Raw genomic sequence first — 18,205 nt, forward strand, 5'->3', positions numbered from 1 at the left:
CTGCACAGGCAAGCTTGTGACTCCTCTGATCACACCGGAAACTGAGAGGAGGAGTCCAGAGACAGAGAGAAGGAGGGGAGTCGGAGAGTGCAGCACACATTCCTCACATGCCCACTCTGGGCCCAGGGCCCAGGACGAGTCGGCTGCTAAGCAACAGGCAGTGGCGGCAAAAACACCCGGCGGGCCAGATAAATGTTTTCGGCCGGCCGCATGTGGCCCGCAGGCCGTAGTTTGACGACCCCTGGCCTGAGTGAAAGCAGCAAAGAAAGGCTCAGCCACCCCGGTATTACGTGCAATGGAGAATTTTGCTTAATTTAAGCCACTGAACTTTGGGGGTTTTATTTCACAACAAAGACTAGTTGTAAGAGAAAAGAGTTCCTGAGATTGAGGTGCTCAGTAATAAAAACCTAATGCATGTGACATGGTCCTGGGACTGACTAGTGCAGTGGTCGGTAAATCAGCAATGTTTATTTTTCATGTGTTTATTTTGGAATAAGTGTTATATTCAAACGCTTGATGAAATAATAACAGGTGTGTAGTGATAAAACAGTATTCAAGGTAATTTAATTCAGGAATGCCTTCCCAAACACAAAGACTTCAAAGTCCAAAACTTACAACTAAAAAAGTTTATCCCTTGAAAAATACATGAATTAAAATTTGTTTCCCACTGTGTTGGATGGGACCTTATCTCATTAGGTGCCTAACCATGAATGGATATCTGGGTCTGTCTCTGACACCCCCATCCACCTGCTTCCCTAACTCAAGCTGCCTCTCCCTTCAGATGGGGAGACAGGGAGGGGCTGAGAGAGCAGGCTGTCCTCCCCTCCCCATCACTGAGGGTTTAAGGATTCAGGCAAATCAGAGGCAGAAAGTTTCTGATTTCAACCCCTGGGTGAAACTATGTCCCGCGTGGTTCTGGGTTCAGGATCTGGAGAAGGGCCACCCGCAAATGGCAGAAATGAGACAAGAAATAATAATTTGGATGCCAAGACCGGTTTGGCTCAGTGGATGGAGCGTCGGCCTGCGAACTGGGGGGTCCCGGGTTCGATTCCGGTCAGGGGCAGGTGTCTGGGTTGCGGGCACATCCCTGGTGGGAGATGTGCGGGAGGCGGCTGATCGATGTTTCTCTCTCATCGATGTTTCTAACTCTCTATCTCTCTCCCTTCCTCTCTGTAAAAAATCAATAAAAAATACATTAAAAAATAATAATAATAATTTGGAAATATTGGGGGCCAGGCAAAAGTCCAACTCAAGGGGAAGGACTCCCACTGGTGCCCAGGCCTTGCCAAACTTTTATTCAATTTTGGATAAAAATATAGCCCTTAGGCAGGCAATTCCGGTAACTTTAAGACAGACTATCTTAAAGGTCGGTAATATAAGTAAAGATTTACTCTCAGACTATTTGGTCAGGAAATTGCTTGAGCTACCATTGTCTCAACTAACCCATCAGTGCATAGCTCTGGCCCTTGCCAGGGCTCAAGGTTCACCAGCTTTTAGGGCTCCTTTTTTACACTTCTCTGATAGTGAAGACAATGGATAGCTTCCAACAAACCCAAGCTGCCCGCCTTTCAAATTCCCTGTAACTTCACTGTGAGAATGTGCTCCCGGCTTGTGAAGATCCTGGGAAAGACCCCTCCCTGGGACACCTGCAGCTGAAGGGCAGACCAGCCAGTAGCTCTAAGCACAGCCTCTGGGAGCTGGGAAACTTCTGTGTGAATTCCAGGTTCCTCCTCCCTCTTCATGCTTTTGCCACAGCTGCCATTTACTCGCTAGCACCCTAATAAAGGAGCAGCCCCTCTGTCTGGGGTGCCTTGTGCCATCAGAGGGCCCCTGGCCCTTTCCTCCCCTTAAAGGAGTAAAATAAACGCCCTCCCTCTGCTCCTGTCTCTTCTCTCCCTTGTGAAACCTTTCCCAGCCGCGTCCCCAGCCAAAACCCTGACAATGACGTGGGAAACTCCCCCAGGAAGGGCTGTCCCTGTGGGAGGAGGTGCGGGGACCCGGGGCTGCCCCCTCGCTCCTGCCCCGCCCTCCCCCCTCTGTCCCTGCACAGGCCTGGCCGCCGGGCTCGGCCCCGCCCCCATCGCGGAGCCGCTCAGCTCAGGCTCTGGCCCCGCCCACCCCGCAGGGAGGCGCCTGCGCAGTTCCTTGCAGACGCGGAAGCGGCCGTGGAGGGGAAGGTGGCGGTTCCCCCTGAGGAGGGTGTTTGTCTTTAAAGCTGACGCTCCGTCCCCCTCCCCGCAGGGAAGGCTGAGGGCGCTGCCGGCGCTGAGGTCCTTGTTGGGGTCCCCGCCCCGGAGCCTCTCTCAGCGGTGAGTCCGCGTCCCGGGAGGCTGCGCGGTGCGGGCGCCACGTTCCTTTGGGAGGAAACGGAGGCCCGGCCCGGGGTCTCTCCGCCTGTGGCTGTGGCCACCGCCTGCCGCGCGGTTTTCCCGCTGAAAACCGTTCCCGGGGCCGCCGGTGCTCCCCGCGGGGCTGAGAGTCTGGGTCAGGGGGTTCCCGCCTTTTGCGCCCCTCCCCCCGCCCGGCGCTTTCCGCCCAAAGAGCCCGGATGGCTCCCGGCCTGGGGGTCCGCACCCCCCTCCTAGGCCCACCCCCATTTAATAAGGGGTCTGCGTGCCCGGGGAGCACAGTGTCCATGGGGGGGGGGGGCCAGGGGAAGGACGCGGTGTCCCCTGAAGAGGCGACCTGCCCGCAGGGAGGGGCTTTGTGGGCGCGGTGACTGCGGGGGGCGGGGACCCAGGCTGGGGGGTCAGGAGAGGGAGCGAGAGAGACAGACACGTGGGCGGGAGGAAGGGCAGCGAGGGGTCCACAGAGAGGGGCCCATAGGGGTGTCGGGGGGAGACAGAGACAGATCCACAGACAGAAATCCATAGTAGTGGGAGGAGGGGAACCCTAATTTGAATGAGAGGGAGCTGATGGGGTGTGGATGGTTAAGTTGTGGTATTTCGGCTTGTGTGTTGATATGGTTAATTTAACAACTGAGTTATTGAAGCAGATTTGACAGAGAATTATAAATCTCCAGTTTAAAAGTTTGCCAAATGTATACTTAATTTGCTTCCATCTGCAAACCTTATTCACACGGAGGGAGAGACTGGTGTGTTCCTGATGGGCCCCTTGTCCTTTGCTGGGACGGCAAGAAGGAGGTGACCTGGGAAAGGAATGACTGAGTCTGCCCCCACAGGATGCTTTATAAGGAATGTTAGAAGGATCAATCTTTTCTTCTCCCCCATGGATTTCTGACATTTTATTCATGTTAATAGTCATTAACTGCTGAAATAAGCATTGGTGGCATCTCACAAGCAGCTCTCTTATCATTCTTTTCTTAATATAAGGTAGTCTCCACATTTTCACATCTTTAAACCTAGATATCATTACATTAAAAAAAAAATCACCACCCTAATTGTTTTTGTGGGTTTTTTTGTTTGTTTGTTTCTTTGTTTTTCTTCTTGCATCGTTGCAGAGGTACTGCAATACCACCTTGCTGCGTGGATAGAGCATCAGCCTGCAGACTGAAGTGCCCCAGGTTTGATTCTGGTCAAGGGCATGTACCTTGGTTGCGGGCACATCCCCAGATTAGCTCTATAATAAAGACTCTCATATATACCCACAACTTCTCATGGCTTCTCCTTCTGCTGGTTGGTGTTCAAGAAGTTCCAGCCCCTGGCAGAGGAGCTCGAACCCCACACTTGTTGTAGTTGAGCTGAAGGTAAAGGAGGAACTTAGACTAAGTTGCCAACAGTTGGTGCAGTGAGCAGGGTTCAAGGTGGAACTTGCTCTCACAATTAGCATTATGAGCAGGATTTAGGACTAAGCACTCCTGGGCATGTGTCCTACTCTGATACATGGCATCGTCAAGTCGAATTCAGAAGAATATATGGACTCAGAGCAGCTGTGCTGTGATACATCACACTACCACAGGTCTCAGGCGTGCTGGGGCTGAGGTGTTACCCAGCGCTACTGAAATCAGCTCTGGGGGAGCCTCGCAGGCTTCAGGAGTGAACTGGTTAAAGGTGGCATAGCATGGGCCTCAGTGCAGGCTTTTTTGGGGGGATGTAAGGGGTGCTCTGTTGCATTTGGTGTTTCAGGAAATCAGCACATGCTCTGGTTGCTATAGGAGTTTGTGGAAGTCTTTGGAAGGACAGACACATGGAGACAAATTAAAACACCTCACGTGTAGGAGCTCAATGTTCCTGAGTCTCCTGTGACAAATGCAGGATGAGGTGGCCTTTCCTTCATTTGCAGGTTCTTCTCACTGTGGGTGTGAGGTGAGCTGATGAACAGGCTGTGCAGATGCCTTTGAAGATACATTCTGTGACTCCTCAACATATTGTCACCTGAGAAAACATCTGAGGACCAGGATCAGTAGCCGGGACCAGATGGCTGCTTCTCAGGTAAAAGATGTGTCCTGGGTCAGAGACTATATTTGCTTTTCCACTGATATCTTTGGATTTATTTCTCTACTGTTGATGTTTTGCCTTGCTAGGTTCTTTTCCTTTCCTTATTTCTTTCCTATTTTCTGGTGATAGTCAATGTCAGCAGTTGCTATATTTCCCTCTCTTGTTCTTTTTTTTCTTTTTAAATATATTTTATTGATTTTTACAGAGAGGACGGAAGAAGGATAGAGAGTTAGAAACATCGATGAGAGAGAAACATGGATCAGCTGCCTCCTGCACATCTCCTACTGGGGAAGTGCCCGCAACCAAGGTACATGCCCTTGACCCGAATCAAACCTGGGACCCTTCAGTCTGCAGGCCGATGCCCTATCCACTGAGCCAAACCGGTCAGGGCATCCCTCTCTTGTTCTTGAAGTATATTTTTATTGATTGCTAAAAGGAAGAGAGAGAGAGTGGAGGATAGTAGCATGAATGATGAGAGAATCATTGATTGGCTGCTTTCTGCACACCCCACATTGGGATCAATCTGGCAACCTGGGTATTTGTCCTGACCAGTGAGTGACCTTTTGGTTAATGGGTCAATGCTCAACCACTGAGGCACTGGACCAGGCAGATGATCTTGTTCTAAGATTTCCCATAGTAAGTTTTCAAATAGGATTGTGGCTTCTATATGTTCTATTCCATGAGAATTGTAAATTTCTTTAACACATTGTATTCAGGAAACGTATTTATACGTTTTACGTATTTATATGTTCTACCAGTGTAGTAGAGCGCGGGACACGTATTAATACGTTTTTTATAGACTAGCGGTAGAATGCGGGTAACGTATAAATACGTAAACTAAAGTTACCGTAATTTTACTGAACGTTGCCATTTGCGCAAAAAGTTAGCAAAAATAGCCCGCACCACCTGTTAGCGCGCGATAAAAACTACCTGCAAACCAATGTAAACAGACCCCTTGAGATCAAAGTTACATATATTAATTTTTCCTGTGTTTTCATTTTCTGTGTATTCAGACATATGGCACGTGATCCGGTAACATTGGTATCACAAGTAAAAAGTGAGCTTGTAATACAAGTGGGAACAGAGGCCCCATCTCAAAATGTGGATCAGCATCTGTATTTTTCAGAAAACTGCAGTCGTTTTTTGTGTTACACTTGAAGTGCTTATATTTCAGATTCATCTTGACATTTCCTGCTGAGAAATATACACTGCTGACCCTTAATGATGCAAACACAGCACTGAGAAGTCCATATACCTGTGTCCACGCCTTAATTTTAAATTTATTTTCCTGCCGAAACCGGTTTGGCTCAGTGGATAGAGCGTCGGCTTGCGGACTGAAGGGTCCCAGGTTTGATTCCGGTCAAGGGCATGTACCTGGGTTGCGGGCACATCCCCAGTAGGAGATGTGGGGGAGGCAGCTGATCGATGTTTCTCTCTCATCGATGTTTCTAACTCTCTATCTCTCTCCCTTCCTCTCTGTAAAAAATCAATTAAATAAATAAATAAATAAATAAATAAATTTATTTTCCTGAAAGGCAAAATCTGTGCCACGGATTGTTGGGCATGTGTCATCCTCATTTGTCAGTGTTTGAAAACACATCAGACAATGTTACGAGGGCAAAGTGATCTTATTGGATGATTCAAGATACACCCCTAGGTCCAAACCTCTTCTCCTAACACTGCTTTCATATTGAGTGACATTATGAACTCTTCTGGTGGATTCTTGGTAAATGAATCTTTTCTTTCAGGGACCATTGACCTTCAGGGATGTGGCCATAGATTTCTCTCAGGAGGAGTGGGAATGCCTGGACCCAGCTCAGCGGAAATTGTACCTGGATGTGATGTTGGAGAACTACAGCAACCTGGCCTCCGTGTGTGAGGATGAGTTCTTTCCTGAATTCCTATGCAGGGTCTTTGTTCCTTTTATTATTTTAACTAGAGGCCCGATACACGAATTTGTGCAACAGTGGGGTCCCTTGGCCTGTCTTGCATGATCAGGCCGAAACGGGCTCTCTGACATCCCCCAAGAGATCCCGTATTGCAAGATGGCACAGGCCCGCCTAGGGACCCAACTGGTGCATGAACGGGGCCAGTGATAGACGTGGGAGGTTGACTAGCCTGGAGGGACCGTGGGAGTGCTCCAGGGTGTGTCTGCCCCTCTTGCTCAGTCCCGATCAGCTGGACCCCAGCAGCAAGGTAACCTACTGGTCAGAGTGTCTGCCCCCTGGTGGTCAGTGCATATCATAGCGAGCAGTTGAACTGCCTTAGCATTATCATTAACATAGTATGCTTTGTTTTTGTTTTTTTAATTTTTATTTAATATATTTTATTGATTTTTTACAGAGAGGAAGGAAGAGGGATAGAGAGTTAGAAACATCGATGAGAGAGAAACATCGATCAGCTGCCTCCTGCACACTCCCTACTGGGGATGCACCCGTAACCAAGGTACATGTCCTTGACTGGAATCGAACCTGGGACCCTTCAGTCCTCAGGCCGACGCTCTATCCACTGAGCCAATCCGGTCAGGGTTACAGTAACTTTTATTCATTCATTCAACTATCCATGGACATTTGAGTTGCTTCCATCAAATGTAGGCTCTTCTGAATAACATTGTAATGGATGCAGGTGTGTAAATGTCTCTTGCAGATCCTCCGTGAATATTTTTCCATATATACTTAGAAGTAGTATGGCAGCCAGCAGTATTTTATACTTTATAGTATACAAATCATGCACCTTCTACATGAAATAAATTATTAATTTTTTCATTTCTCTTTATGCTATTACTCATGTAATTACACACTTAATTTGTTATTTTGTACTAATTTCTGGTACGGTACAGGAACACAGTTAACTTTGAGGGTTGGCTTTCTATACCATGTTTTGTGAAATTCATTGGATTTACATATATACATATTTTTTAATATGTTTTATTGATTTTTTACAGAGAGGAAGGTGGAGGGATAGAGAGTTAGAAACACCGATGAGAGAAACATCGATCAGCTGCCTCCAGCACACCTCCTACTGGGGATGTGCCTGCAACCAAGGTACATGCCCTTGACTGGAATCGAACCTGGGACCTTTGAGTCCGAAGGCTGATGCACTATCCACTGAGCCAAACCGGTTAGGGCTACATATATTTTTAGAAATGTGATTTGCAATACACAATTCCGTCACCCCTTAACAGAGATCATTTTATTACAGTATTTTCTATTTTTGTTGTGACCATGGGAGCTACTTAAAATATTTTTTAAATATATTTCTTTATTGATTTAAGAGAGGAGAGAGAGGGAGGAAGAGATAGAAACATCAATGATGAGAGTGTCATTGATTGGCTGCCTTCTGCATGGCCCGTACTGGGGACCAAGCCCACAGCCTGGGCATGTGCCCTTGTCTGGAATCAAACCTGGGACCTTTCAGTCTGCAGGCCGACACTCTATCCACTGCACCAAACTGGCTAGGGCTACTTAAAATATTTTAAGGCTATAACAATATACTTTAAACTCAGTATGCCAATTGCATACAAAACTGTGCTACTTGCCATCTCTTCCCCTGTACCCACTAAAGTTATTGATATCACATATTCTTTTAGTTGCATGTCTTATAGCAGAGATTTAAGGTTTCATTCCTTTATTTATTTTTAAAATATTTTTCTAGAAGTCATTTTTTCATATGCTTTTACAATTGTATTCTGGGATTCATGATATTTTTTTTTTATCTGTTCTCATATTTATATTGTATTCTACTTAGAATTCAGTGAGCTGCTTGTATTTCAATGTCTCTTTCTCCAATTGTCCTGATCTTCAACTGTTAATTTTTTTGTATAAGCTGCCCAATCCTTTTCACTATTCTGTCTTTATGGAGTCCCCTTCTAGGTTGATTTGTTAGTGTCTTAGGAGTCCCTTGGGTTCCCTTCATATTTTCACATATTTGCTAGCTTCCCTGAATCAAAATTTTTAATGAATTATGTACAAATTATTTGATTTTTTATTTTTATTTTTTAAATAGTCTTTATTGATTTCAGAGAGGAAAGGACGGGGAGAGATAGAAACATCAATGAAGAGAGAGAATCCTCGATCAGCTGCATCCTGGACGATTGGGGATTGAGCCTTTAACCAGGCCTGGGCCACAACCTGGAACCAAACCGTGACCTCTTGGTTCATAGGTCGAAGCTCAATCACTGAGCTACTCCTGCCAGGCCGATTCTTTGATTTTTCAAGTTGATAACGTCTTTCATTGATGATTCCACTGTACTTTTTATTTAAATTTATTTTATTGATTTTTTTGTAGAGAGGAAGGTAGAGGGATAGAGAGTTAGAAACATCGATCAGCTGCCTCCTGCACACCTCCTAATGGGGATGTGCCCACAATCAAGGTACATGCCCTTGACTGGAATCGAACCTGGGACCTTTCAGTCCGCAGCCGATGCTCTATCCACTGAGCCAAACCGGTTAGGGCTCTACAGTACTTTTTAATTTGGGTATTATGTTTTTCAATTTCCCATTTCCGTGTGGTGTTTGTAAAATACTTTATTTCTCATTGTATTTTTTATTTTGGTTATAATATTTTGGTGATTTTATATAGTTGTCTTTTTTTTTTAGGTTTTGGTTTTAAGATATACATTTTGCATTTTTCTTCAGGGAATTAACATATTTCCATTAATGTATTGCCCGTTTGATTACATTTATTTTGTGTTTCTGATGGGCTCCTTTTCTCTTTCTTTGCATGACTTGATATCTGTTGAGATTCAGGAATTGTAAATAAGCAGGCTTTTGAGTATGCTTTCTATAGGAGGAAACAAATAATAACCATCTGTGGAACAAAGTGTACTTTGGGTCTGTGAATGATCCACGTCCTGCGTGGTTCAGGGTTCGGGCTCTGGAGAAGGGCAGAGTGAAAATGACAGAGATGAGACAGGAAATAATAATTTGGAAATTGGGGGGCCAGGCCGGACCCCAACTCTAGTGGGAGGACTCCACTTGTGCTCAGGACTTGCCATCCTTCTATTCAGTTTGGGATACTCCTATAGCCCTTAGGCAGGCAATTTCCAGTAATAGACTATCTTATCAGTAAGGATTTACATGACTATCTGGTCTGGAAGTTACTTCAGCTACCATTGTCTCAACAAAACAGTTCGTGCAAAGCTCTGACCTAAGCCAAGGCTTAAGGGTCACCAGCATTTCAGGCTCCTGTACACACCTCTCTGCTAGTGAAGACAATAGGCGGCTTCCCACACGGTCAACACTCTTTTCAGGATCTGTATTCTTGGTTCAGTTGTTTGTTTCATTTCCAAGTTAGAAATGTTCTCTGTTTCTTTCTCAGGCCCACGGTATCTTTTCAGGCTTTATATACATCTTCAGTACCACAGTCTTTGTGGTGCTCGAACAATTTCTCATTTTTTATTTGTAGCAGCCGCTACGGGGCACTCACCGTGTACCGCGAATTCTGTTCACAGCCTGTATCATTCACAACAGACACTTGTTATGCAAGGTGCTTCTAAACAAGGAGATCATTGAACATGTACTTCCCTCACCTCTCTCTCTCTCTCTCAGAAACTGGGAGATGGGATTGTTTTGATAATGTTGCCATTGTGCGGCAGGCTGTTTGAGCAGGTATCATTGGCAAATGTAAGCAATACTTTGTTCCTGTTTGATGGGACTTTTCCTCATTGTACCTATCTTGAGCTTTCTTTGAATCCTTCACTGGCTCTTGGAGTACTCAAAAATGTCATTTGGTCTATACTTGCTGGTAATTTCAAAGTGTACTCATCTGATTGTCAAAACTAAAAATTTGTCCTGACCGGTTTGGCTCAGTGGATAGAGCGTCGGCCTGCGGACTGAGGGGTCCCAGGTTCGATTCCGGTCAAGGGCATGTACCTTGGTTGCAGGCACATCCCCAGTAGGGGGCGTGCAGGAGGCAACTGATCGATGTTTCTCTCTCATCCATGTTTCTAACTCTCTATCCCTCTCCCTTTCTCTCTGTAAAAAATCAATAAAATATATTTAAAACAAACCCAAAACTAAAAATTTGTTTTCTTTCAGCTATGTCATCTGAAGATGACCAGGCCTTTTTCCTAAAGCCTGGAATTCAAGATTTATTCTCTGAAATTGTTCTGGTAAGATATAAAAGGTGTGGTTTTGACAATGTACACTTAATGAAAGCCTAGGAATTTGACAAAGAATGTGATGAGAAGATAATGTTAGTATAAACTGAACTTACCTGGAACGGTTATTCATAATACAATTCTTGTTAACTAAAGAGGTCAAGTGTACTATGCATTTGGGAAACCTCCCACTTTAAACTCAGTTACATTGGCAGATCAGTGTGTTTCTACACCTGATGGTTGAAAACAGCTTTTTGCTGTTATGTATCCTTAGAAAGGAAATCTGGAAAACTAGGAGCTAACACAGTCTGTGGTGTGAATAATGATTAGAATTGTTTAAAATGTAGGGTGGGATTAAACTTTAAGTCATTCATTTATAAAATTTAGATATTTATAATGTTCCCATAAAATTAAAAACTGCTCAATTTGCCAATCTTAGTACTTTGAAATATATATATTTTTTATTGATTTCAGAAAGGAAAGGAGAGGGAGAGACAGAAACATCAATTATGAGAGACAGCCCTAGCTGGTTTGGTTCAGTGGATAGAGTGTTGGCCTGCGGACTGAAAGGTCTGAAGTTCGATTCAAGTCAAGCACATATGCCTGGGTTGCGGGCTCAATCCTCAGTAGGGGACGTGCAGGAGGCAGCAAAACAATGTTTCTCTCTCCTTTTTGATGTTTCTGTATCTCTTCCTCTTCCTTCCTCTCTGAAATCAATAAAAACTTATTTTAAAAAAATAATGAGAGAAAATCATTGATTGGCTGCCTCCTACATGCCTCTTTTTTTTTTTAAATTAAATCTTTATTGTTCAGATTATTACATTTGTTCCTTTTTTTTCCTCCCCATAACTCCCCTCCTCCCAGTTCCCGCCCCACCCTCCGCCCTCACTCCCCCCCACTGTCCTCATCCATAGGTGCACGATTTTTGTCCAGTCTCTTCCCACATCTCCCACACCCCTTTCCCCCCCAAAAATAGTCAGTCCATTCCCTTTCTATGTCCCTGATTCTATTGTAATCAACAGTTCATTCTGTTCATCAGATTATTTATTCACTTGATTCTTAGATTCACTTGTTGATAGATGCATATTTGTTGTTCATAATTTGTATCTTTACCTTTTTCTTCCTCTTCCTCTTCTTAAAGGATACCTTTCAGCATTTCATATAATCCTGGTTTGGTGGTGATGAACTCCTTTAGCTTTTCCTTTTCTGTGAAGCTCTTTATCTGACCTTCAATTCTGAATGATAGCTTTGCTGGATAAAGTAATCTTGGTTGTAGGTTCTTGGTATTCATCACTTTGAATATTTCTTGCCACTCCCTTCTGGCCTGCAAAGTTTCTGTTGAGAAATCAGCTGACAGTCGTATGGGTATTCCCTTGTAGGTAACTGAGTTTCTTTCTCTTGCTGTTTTTAAGATTCTCTCTTTATCTTTTGCTCTTGGCATTTTAATTATGATGTGTCTTGGTGTTGTCCTCTTTGGATTCCTTTTGTTTGGGGTTCTCCGCGCTTCTTGGACCTGTAAGTCCATTTCTTTCACCAGGTGGGGGAAGTTTTCTGTCATTATTTCTTCAAATAGGTTTTCAATATCTTGCTCTCTCTCATCTTTTGGCACCCCTATAATTCTGATGTTGGTACGCTTGAAGCTGTCCCAGAGGCTCCTTACACTATCCTCGCATTTTTGGATTCTTTTTTCATTTTGCTTTTCCGGTTGGATGTTTTTTGCTTCCTCGCATTTCAAATCATTGACTTGATTCTTGCGCTCCTCTGGTCTGCTGTCGGGCGTCTGTATAATATTCGTTATTTCAGTCCGTGTGTGCTTAATTTCTAGTTGGTTCCCCAATATAAGATTGAGGGTCTTATTAGTTTTCGTGTAGATCTCATTAAGTTTATTGGCAGCTTCTAAACAGTTCTTGAGAGACCTTAAAAGTGTGGTTCTGAACTCTATTTCTTCCATTGACAATTTTGTCCTGTTTCTTTGTCTCCGCATTTTGTTATGCTTCCTTGGTGCACCCCCTAGTGGTCTTTGTTCACAGTCTTATAGATAAATCTTGATTGTTGGAGCTAATTCCAGGGAGGGTTTGACCTCCAGGCCAAGTGGCTATGAGAATCAGCCGTGTCAGCAGTGAGAGAACTTCTGTCCTCTAGGGAGGTGCTAATCTAGCCTTTGCCTGAGGCTATCCAGCAAATGCCTCTGTGCAGGGCTTGGGCGTGGCGGGTCGCACAGGATCAACAGGGTGGGCCGGAGAGAGCAGTTATGGCGGCTCTCAGTCCTGTCCCCAGGGGCTCTGCCTCTCTGAGTCCCAGCACCCGCTGCAAAGCTCGGAGAGAAAGCTGCACTCGCTCTGACCGAAGCCAGACAGTCCCGCTTCTCCCGTTTGAGTCTGGGTCCCTAAAGACTCGCCCGGATCTGGTGCTCAGAGTCTGCGACTCCCTCCCGATTGAAAACAACAACCGCGCCCTCCGCCGCCAGCCCGCTCCGCGCACTCCGCACCTCAGAATTTGACTTCAGCACTGCGCCTCCTCTGAGTGTCCGTATGCGTTTCTCTTTCCTCCTAGTTGTGGGACTTCCACTCAGCCAGCATTCCTGTGGTTCTGGGTGATGTCCCTTCCGTTTTTTGGTTTCACTTTTGAAGTAGTTGTTCAAAGCAGCAAACTCCTGTGTTAACCTATGCCGCCATCTTGGTTCTCCTACATGCCTCTTTTTGGACCTAACCTGAAACCCGGGCATGTGCCCTGATGGGAAATCAAACCATGATCTGTTTCATATATCAATGCTCAACTACTTAGCTCTGCTGGCTGGATAATTTGGCAATGTTTTTTTTACAATTATTTTTAATTGATTTTTTAAGGAGAGGAAGGGAAAGGGATAGAGAGTTAGAAACATTGATGAGAGAGAAACATCAATCAGCTGCCTCCTGCACACCCCCAACTGGGTATGCGCCCGCAACCTAAGCACATGCCCTTGACCGGAATCGAACCTGGGACCCCTCAGTCCGCAGGCCGACGCTCTATCCACTGAGCCAAACCAGTTAGGGCATTTTGGCAATGTTTTAAAGAAGGATTCATTATTCTTCCTCAGACAATTTTATTTTTATGTTTTGTCTATAATCTCAATAAATTTACAATGCTTTTTTAAACGACTTTCATAGTTTAATGAGTATCACAAAATAGTTCTTAGGCAACAATTGTACATGTTTCTTGAACTTGTAACTGTCACTAAAGGCCTTTCTATCTCCCATTATCACCAGAGTACAGATAATGAAGATGCAAGTTATCAATGGAACGAACATTGGAAAAACTTTAAGCAAGAGTCATTTCTTAATAATCAACTGAGAATTGATTTAGCAGAGGACAATTATAAAAGTGGAAAAGTCTTTGGCCAAATGTCCAATCACCATACGGGTCAGTTATTTGATATTGTGGAAAAGACACACGAAGGAAGTAGACGTGTCAAATGTTTGCAGGAATCTTCAAATTACACTGAACAAGAGAATATTCAGGCTGGGGAGCAGGCTTACACAGGTAATTCATGTGGTAGAATCATCAGTGAAATAATCAGCCTAAATAGACGGAAAGAAATCTGTAGTGGAGAAAAACATTATAAATGTAAAGATTCTATTCAAACATCCAATTGGCCTTCAGGTTGTACTCCAAATGAAAGAATTCAGACTGGAGAGAAGCCTTACAAATGTACAGCATGTGGCAAAGCGTTTAAATGTCATTTAACTCTTTCTGTACATGAGGGAAGAATTCATACTAGGGCAAAACTTGACAAACTCATGGAAAATGGAAAAGGCTTTAGTCAGTGCTCAAAACATACTCAACATCATAGAAATCTTAGAGAACAAAAGCCTTACAAATGTTCAGAATGTGGCAAAGCCTTTAGCCAACCCTCAAAACTTATTGTTCATCAGAGAATTCACACTGGAGAGAAACCTTACAAATGCAGCGAATGTGGCAAAGCCTTTAACCAGTCCTCCTCCCGTAATCATCATCAGAATATTCATACTGGACAGAAGCCTTATAAATGTACAGAATGTGGCAAAGCCTTTACCCAGTCCTCAACACTTCTGCTTCATCAGAGAATTCACACTGGAGAGAAACCTTACAAATGTAGAGAATGTGGCAAATTCTTTAGCAGATCCTCATACCTTACTACCCATCAGAGAATTCACACTGAAAAGAAGCCTCATAAATGTAGAGAATGTGGCAAAGCCTTTATCAGCCGTACATATCTTATTAAACATAACCGTATTCATACTGGAGAGAAGCCTTATAAATGTACAGAATGTGGCAAAGCATTCAGGGAGTCCGCAAACCTTAATAAACATCAGAGAGTTCATACTGGAGAGAAGCCTTATAAGTGTACAGAATGTGGCAAAGCCTTTAACCAGACCTCAGCCCTTATGATTCATCAGAGAATTCACACTGGAGAGAAACCTTACAAATGTAGAGAATGTGGTAAACCCTTTAGGAGCTCCTCAAACCTTACTGCACATCAGAGAACTCACACTGGAGAGAAGCCTTACACATGTAGAGAATGTGGCAAAGCCTTTAGCCATCCCTCAAACCTTGGTTATCATCAGAGAGTTCACACTGGAGAGAAGCCTTATGAATGTAGAGAATGTGGGAAAGCCTTTAGCAAGTCCTCATCCCTTATTAATCATCAGAGAGTTCACACTGGAAAGAAACCTTATACCAGGTAATTGTAGAGAATGTGGCAAATCCTTTGGCAGTTCCTCAGGCCTTGGTACGCATCAGAGAGTTCATTCTGGAGAGAAGCCTTTTCTATATCAATATAGAAAATATAACACAGTTTCTCATCAGTGTTCCTGCCTTACTGCACAGCAGAGTTCATACTTGAGAGAAGATGTGAGGAGTGTTGTAAGTCCTTTACCAGCTCTGAGAAGTTACTGAACATCCCAGAACTCATACTGGAAAGAAACCTTATGAATCTGAAAAATGTAGAAAAGCCTTTAAAAGCCATTCATGTCTTACTGTACCTGAGAGACTTCATACTAAAGAGAGTCCTTAAAAATGTAGAGCAATCCTGACCGGTTTGGCTCAGTGGATAGAGCATCGGCCTGCGGACTCAAGGGTCCCAGGTTCGATTCCGGTCAAGGGCATGTACCTTGGTTGCGGGCACGTCCCCAGTGGGGAGTGTGCAGGAGGCAGCTGATCAATGTTTCCCTCTCATCGATGTTTCTAACTCTCTATCCTTCTCCCTTCCTCTCTTTAAAAAATCAATAAAATATATTTAAAAAAACAAACGTAGAGCATGTGCAAGATCTTGTACCCACAGCTCAAAATGTACTGAATAACAGAAATTTCTATAGTGGAGGGAAGCTTTACACTAAAAAATCTGAGAAAGCCTTTAACCTGAGGTCTAACCTACTGAACAGTTTAAGAATCATTCTAAAGAGAAAGAGCAATAATACAAAGTTTTCATCCAAAGATTTAACCATGATTTATCATTGAGAGTGATAAAATAAGGTCTTACAAATTATGAGGTATATGTCAAAGTGTCTACATTTATATGTCATACAACATCTGATAATTATTACTGGATAGAAGCCCAACAGATATAAAGAATGTGACAAAGATTACTCAGTATGCAAACCTTACCCGACATCAGCATTCATACTGGAGAGAATCAATACAAATGTAAAAAATTTCCTAACATCTTTAATCAGCATCCATAGCTAATTCCTCACATTGGCATTCATTCTAGCAGGAAACCTTAAAACTGAAGAATGTGGGAAATCATATAGTTGGACCGACTGCCTTGGTCAATATTAGGGATTGTAATTAGTAGGAATTCTACATTCATGATATAGGAGAGAGGACTTTTGTTCAAAATATATAGTTTACAAAAGTCCAAGGAATTTTTTCCTGAAGTGACTTTAAAATGTAAAAACGTCACCCAAGTATGTAACTGATTATGAATTTTAAAGTATCACTGAATGCACACTAGATAGGTAGCCAAAATGCATTTCAGGTATTGCTCTACATCAGAAAGTTTATCACACAATGTACTCCCAACTTTAAATATAATTAGGTAATATTTCTATACTTGAATATATCAAAAGAATTGATGTTTCCATATGTACAATTCTTTAGAGTGTTACATATTTAAAATTGAAATCATTTCAGGTATTCGGAAAAGGAAATATTAATGTGATTTTGTTCCCATATCACTTGATACTGTTATATGTTATTCCTGGTGTATGAGTGAATTCATGGGGTTGATTTTTTCTGCCTTAGAGATCTGTGGGCTGTTTTATATTATATGGATTTCACTTATGCACATTTTTCATGGAATATTGGATACATTGTAAGGTGCACATTTTATTCTATTAGAGATGTACACTATTGAATGAATCTTTTAAGATAGTTATTGAGTTTTATAAATGATGTCATCAAAGTTACTTCCTTTTCTGTGCCAATGTGTTCAGATGAAAACTTCATGAGGGCATGTCCATTTGTGGTTTTGATGTTTAGGTGAACGGAAGTACACTCAAGATAGTGCTGTCTGTGTAATAGGTTTTCCATAATTAAGAGGAATGTTGCAATAGCAGTGACATTGTTGTACCCAGGATTCAGAATTGGCACAAACTCTACATGTAGAGAGAGGACACCTGTCCCAGGCTACACTGCTAGCTGAATTCACAAAAATTAATTCTATTTCTTTCATTTCCCATTTCCTGTTCCTCTGCTTTTTCACTCTGTCTTCTAGGCTGCCGTTCTTTTTTTTAAAAAAACATATTTTTATAGATCTCAGGAAGGAATAGGGAGATAGAAACATCCATTATGAGAGAGAATCATGGATCGGCTGCCTCCTGCAAGCCCCCTGGGGATGGCGCCCGAAACCTGGGCATGTGCCCTTGACCAGAATCGAACCTGGGAACTCTCAGTTCGCAGGCCGACGCTCTATCCACTGAGCCAAACTGGCTAGGGCACTGCCATTCTTTTTGTACTGCTATGACCATAGCATATCAAGCTCTTCCTGTCCCACATCACCCCCTCAAGCTCCTGTAGCTTCTGCTCAGTTGTTTGGTATTCACTAATGCAATGATGGACATCGGAATTTGGTGAATATTTTGCTTTATTTTTATGAAGTAGATAGCCTATCATTCAAGTTCTCATGCTGACATCTATAGTTTTCAATATGAATATGAATTTTCAGAGTACCACAAATTGGCATCTGTGTACTTTGTAATTGGAATGATTTTTTCTTGTCCTGATTTTCATTGGAAACCTTAAGCATTTCTCAGTGTTATCCCATTAACTTCTTTATTGGAGTGGGTTTAGCCCATGTTAAACAGATTTTATTCTCACTTTCCTGAATGTAGCCTTATGTTAGTCATTCTTTCTAGAGGAACGCGAGACCATGGCAGGGCCCTAGCTGAACAAGGTTTTTTTGTGAGAAGGAGGTACAGAGAATAATAAATGCTTACTGTTCAAAAATCACATTCATGATACATTTTAACACTAATTATGTCATTTAAAACCCCTCTTTTAACCTTAGTCCTATCTCTGAACTTAGCATTTTGTTAACAGTTATTAATACTTTTGAGTCAGAAACACCCTAATTCTATTCTGTAACCTCAGATGCATTCATAAAATCAGGCAAAGGTGTTTCTTTTATCAGTTTTGGGGTGTGTGTGTGTGTGTGTGTGTGTGTGTGTGTTTTGGTTGTTTTTTCCATAGG

At 43.1% G+C, this 18,205-nt stretch overlaps 2 protein-coding genes across 2 annotated transcripts in view; both read left to right on the top strand.

Moving 5' to 3' along the window:
* Positions 1 to 15,288, top strand: part of LOC132216106 (zinc finger protein OZF-like) — a 33,860-nt gene extending 18,572 nt beyond the window's left edge. Inside the window, exon 4 of the mRNA XM_059665197.1 lies at positions 13,743 to 15,288. Coding sequence (XP_059521180.1) covers positions 13,743 to 15,200 — 1,458 coding nt within the window. The 3' untranslated portion in view covers positions 15,201 to 15,288. The remainder of the gene's footprint in view (positions 1 to 13,742) is intronic.
* LOC132216110 (zinc finger protein 420-like) overlaps positions 1 to 18,205 on the top strand; it is a 61,728-nt gene that overhangs the window by 18,511 nt on the left and 25,012 nt on the right. Inside the window, exon 2 of the mRNA XM_059665201.1 lies at positions 6,146 to 6,272. Within this exon, the coding sequence (XP_059521184.1) occupies positions 6,146 to 6,272 (127 nt within the window). The remainder of the gene's footprint in view (positions 1 to 6,145; positions 6,273 to 18,205) is intronic.

Source organism: Myotis daubentonii, chromosome 15 (genome assembly GCF_963259705.1).
Source record: "Myotis daubentonii chromosome 15, mMyoDau2.1, whole genome shotgun sequence".
NCBI lineage: Eukaryota > Metazoa > Chordata > Mammalia > Chiroptera > Vespertilionidae > Myotis > Myotis daubentonii.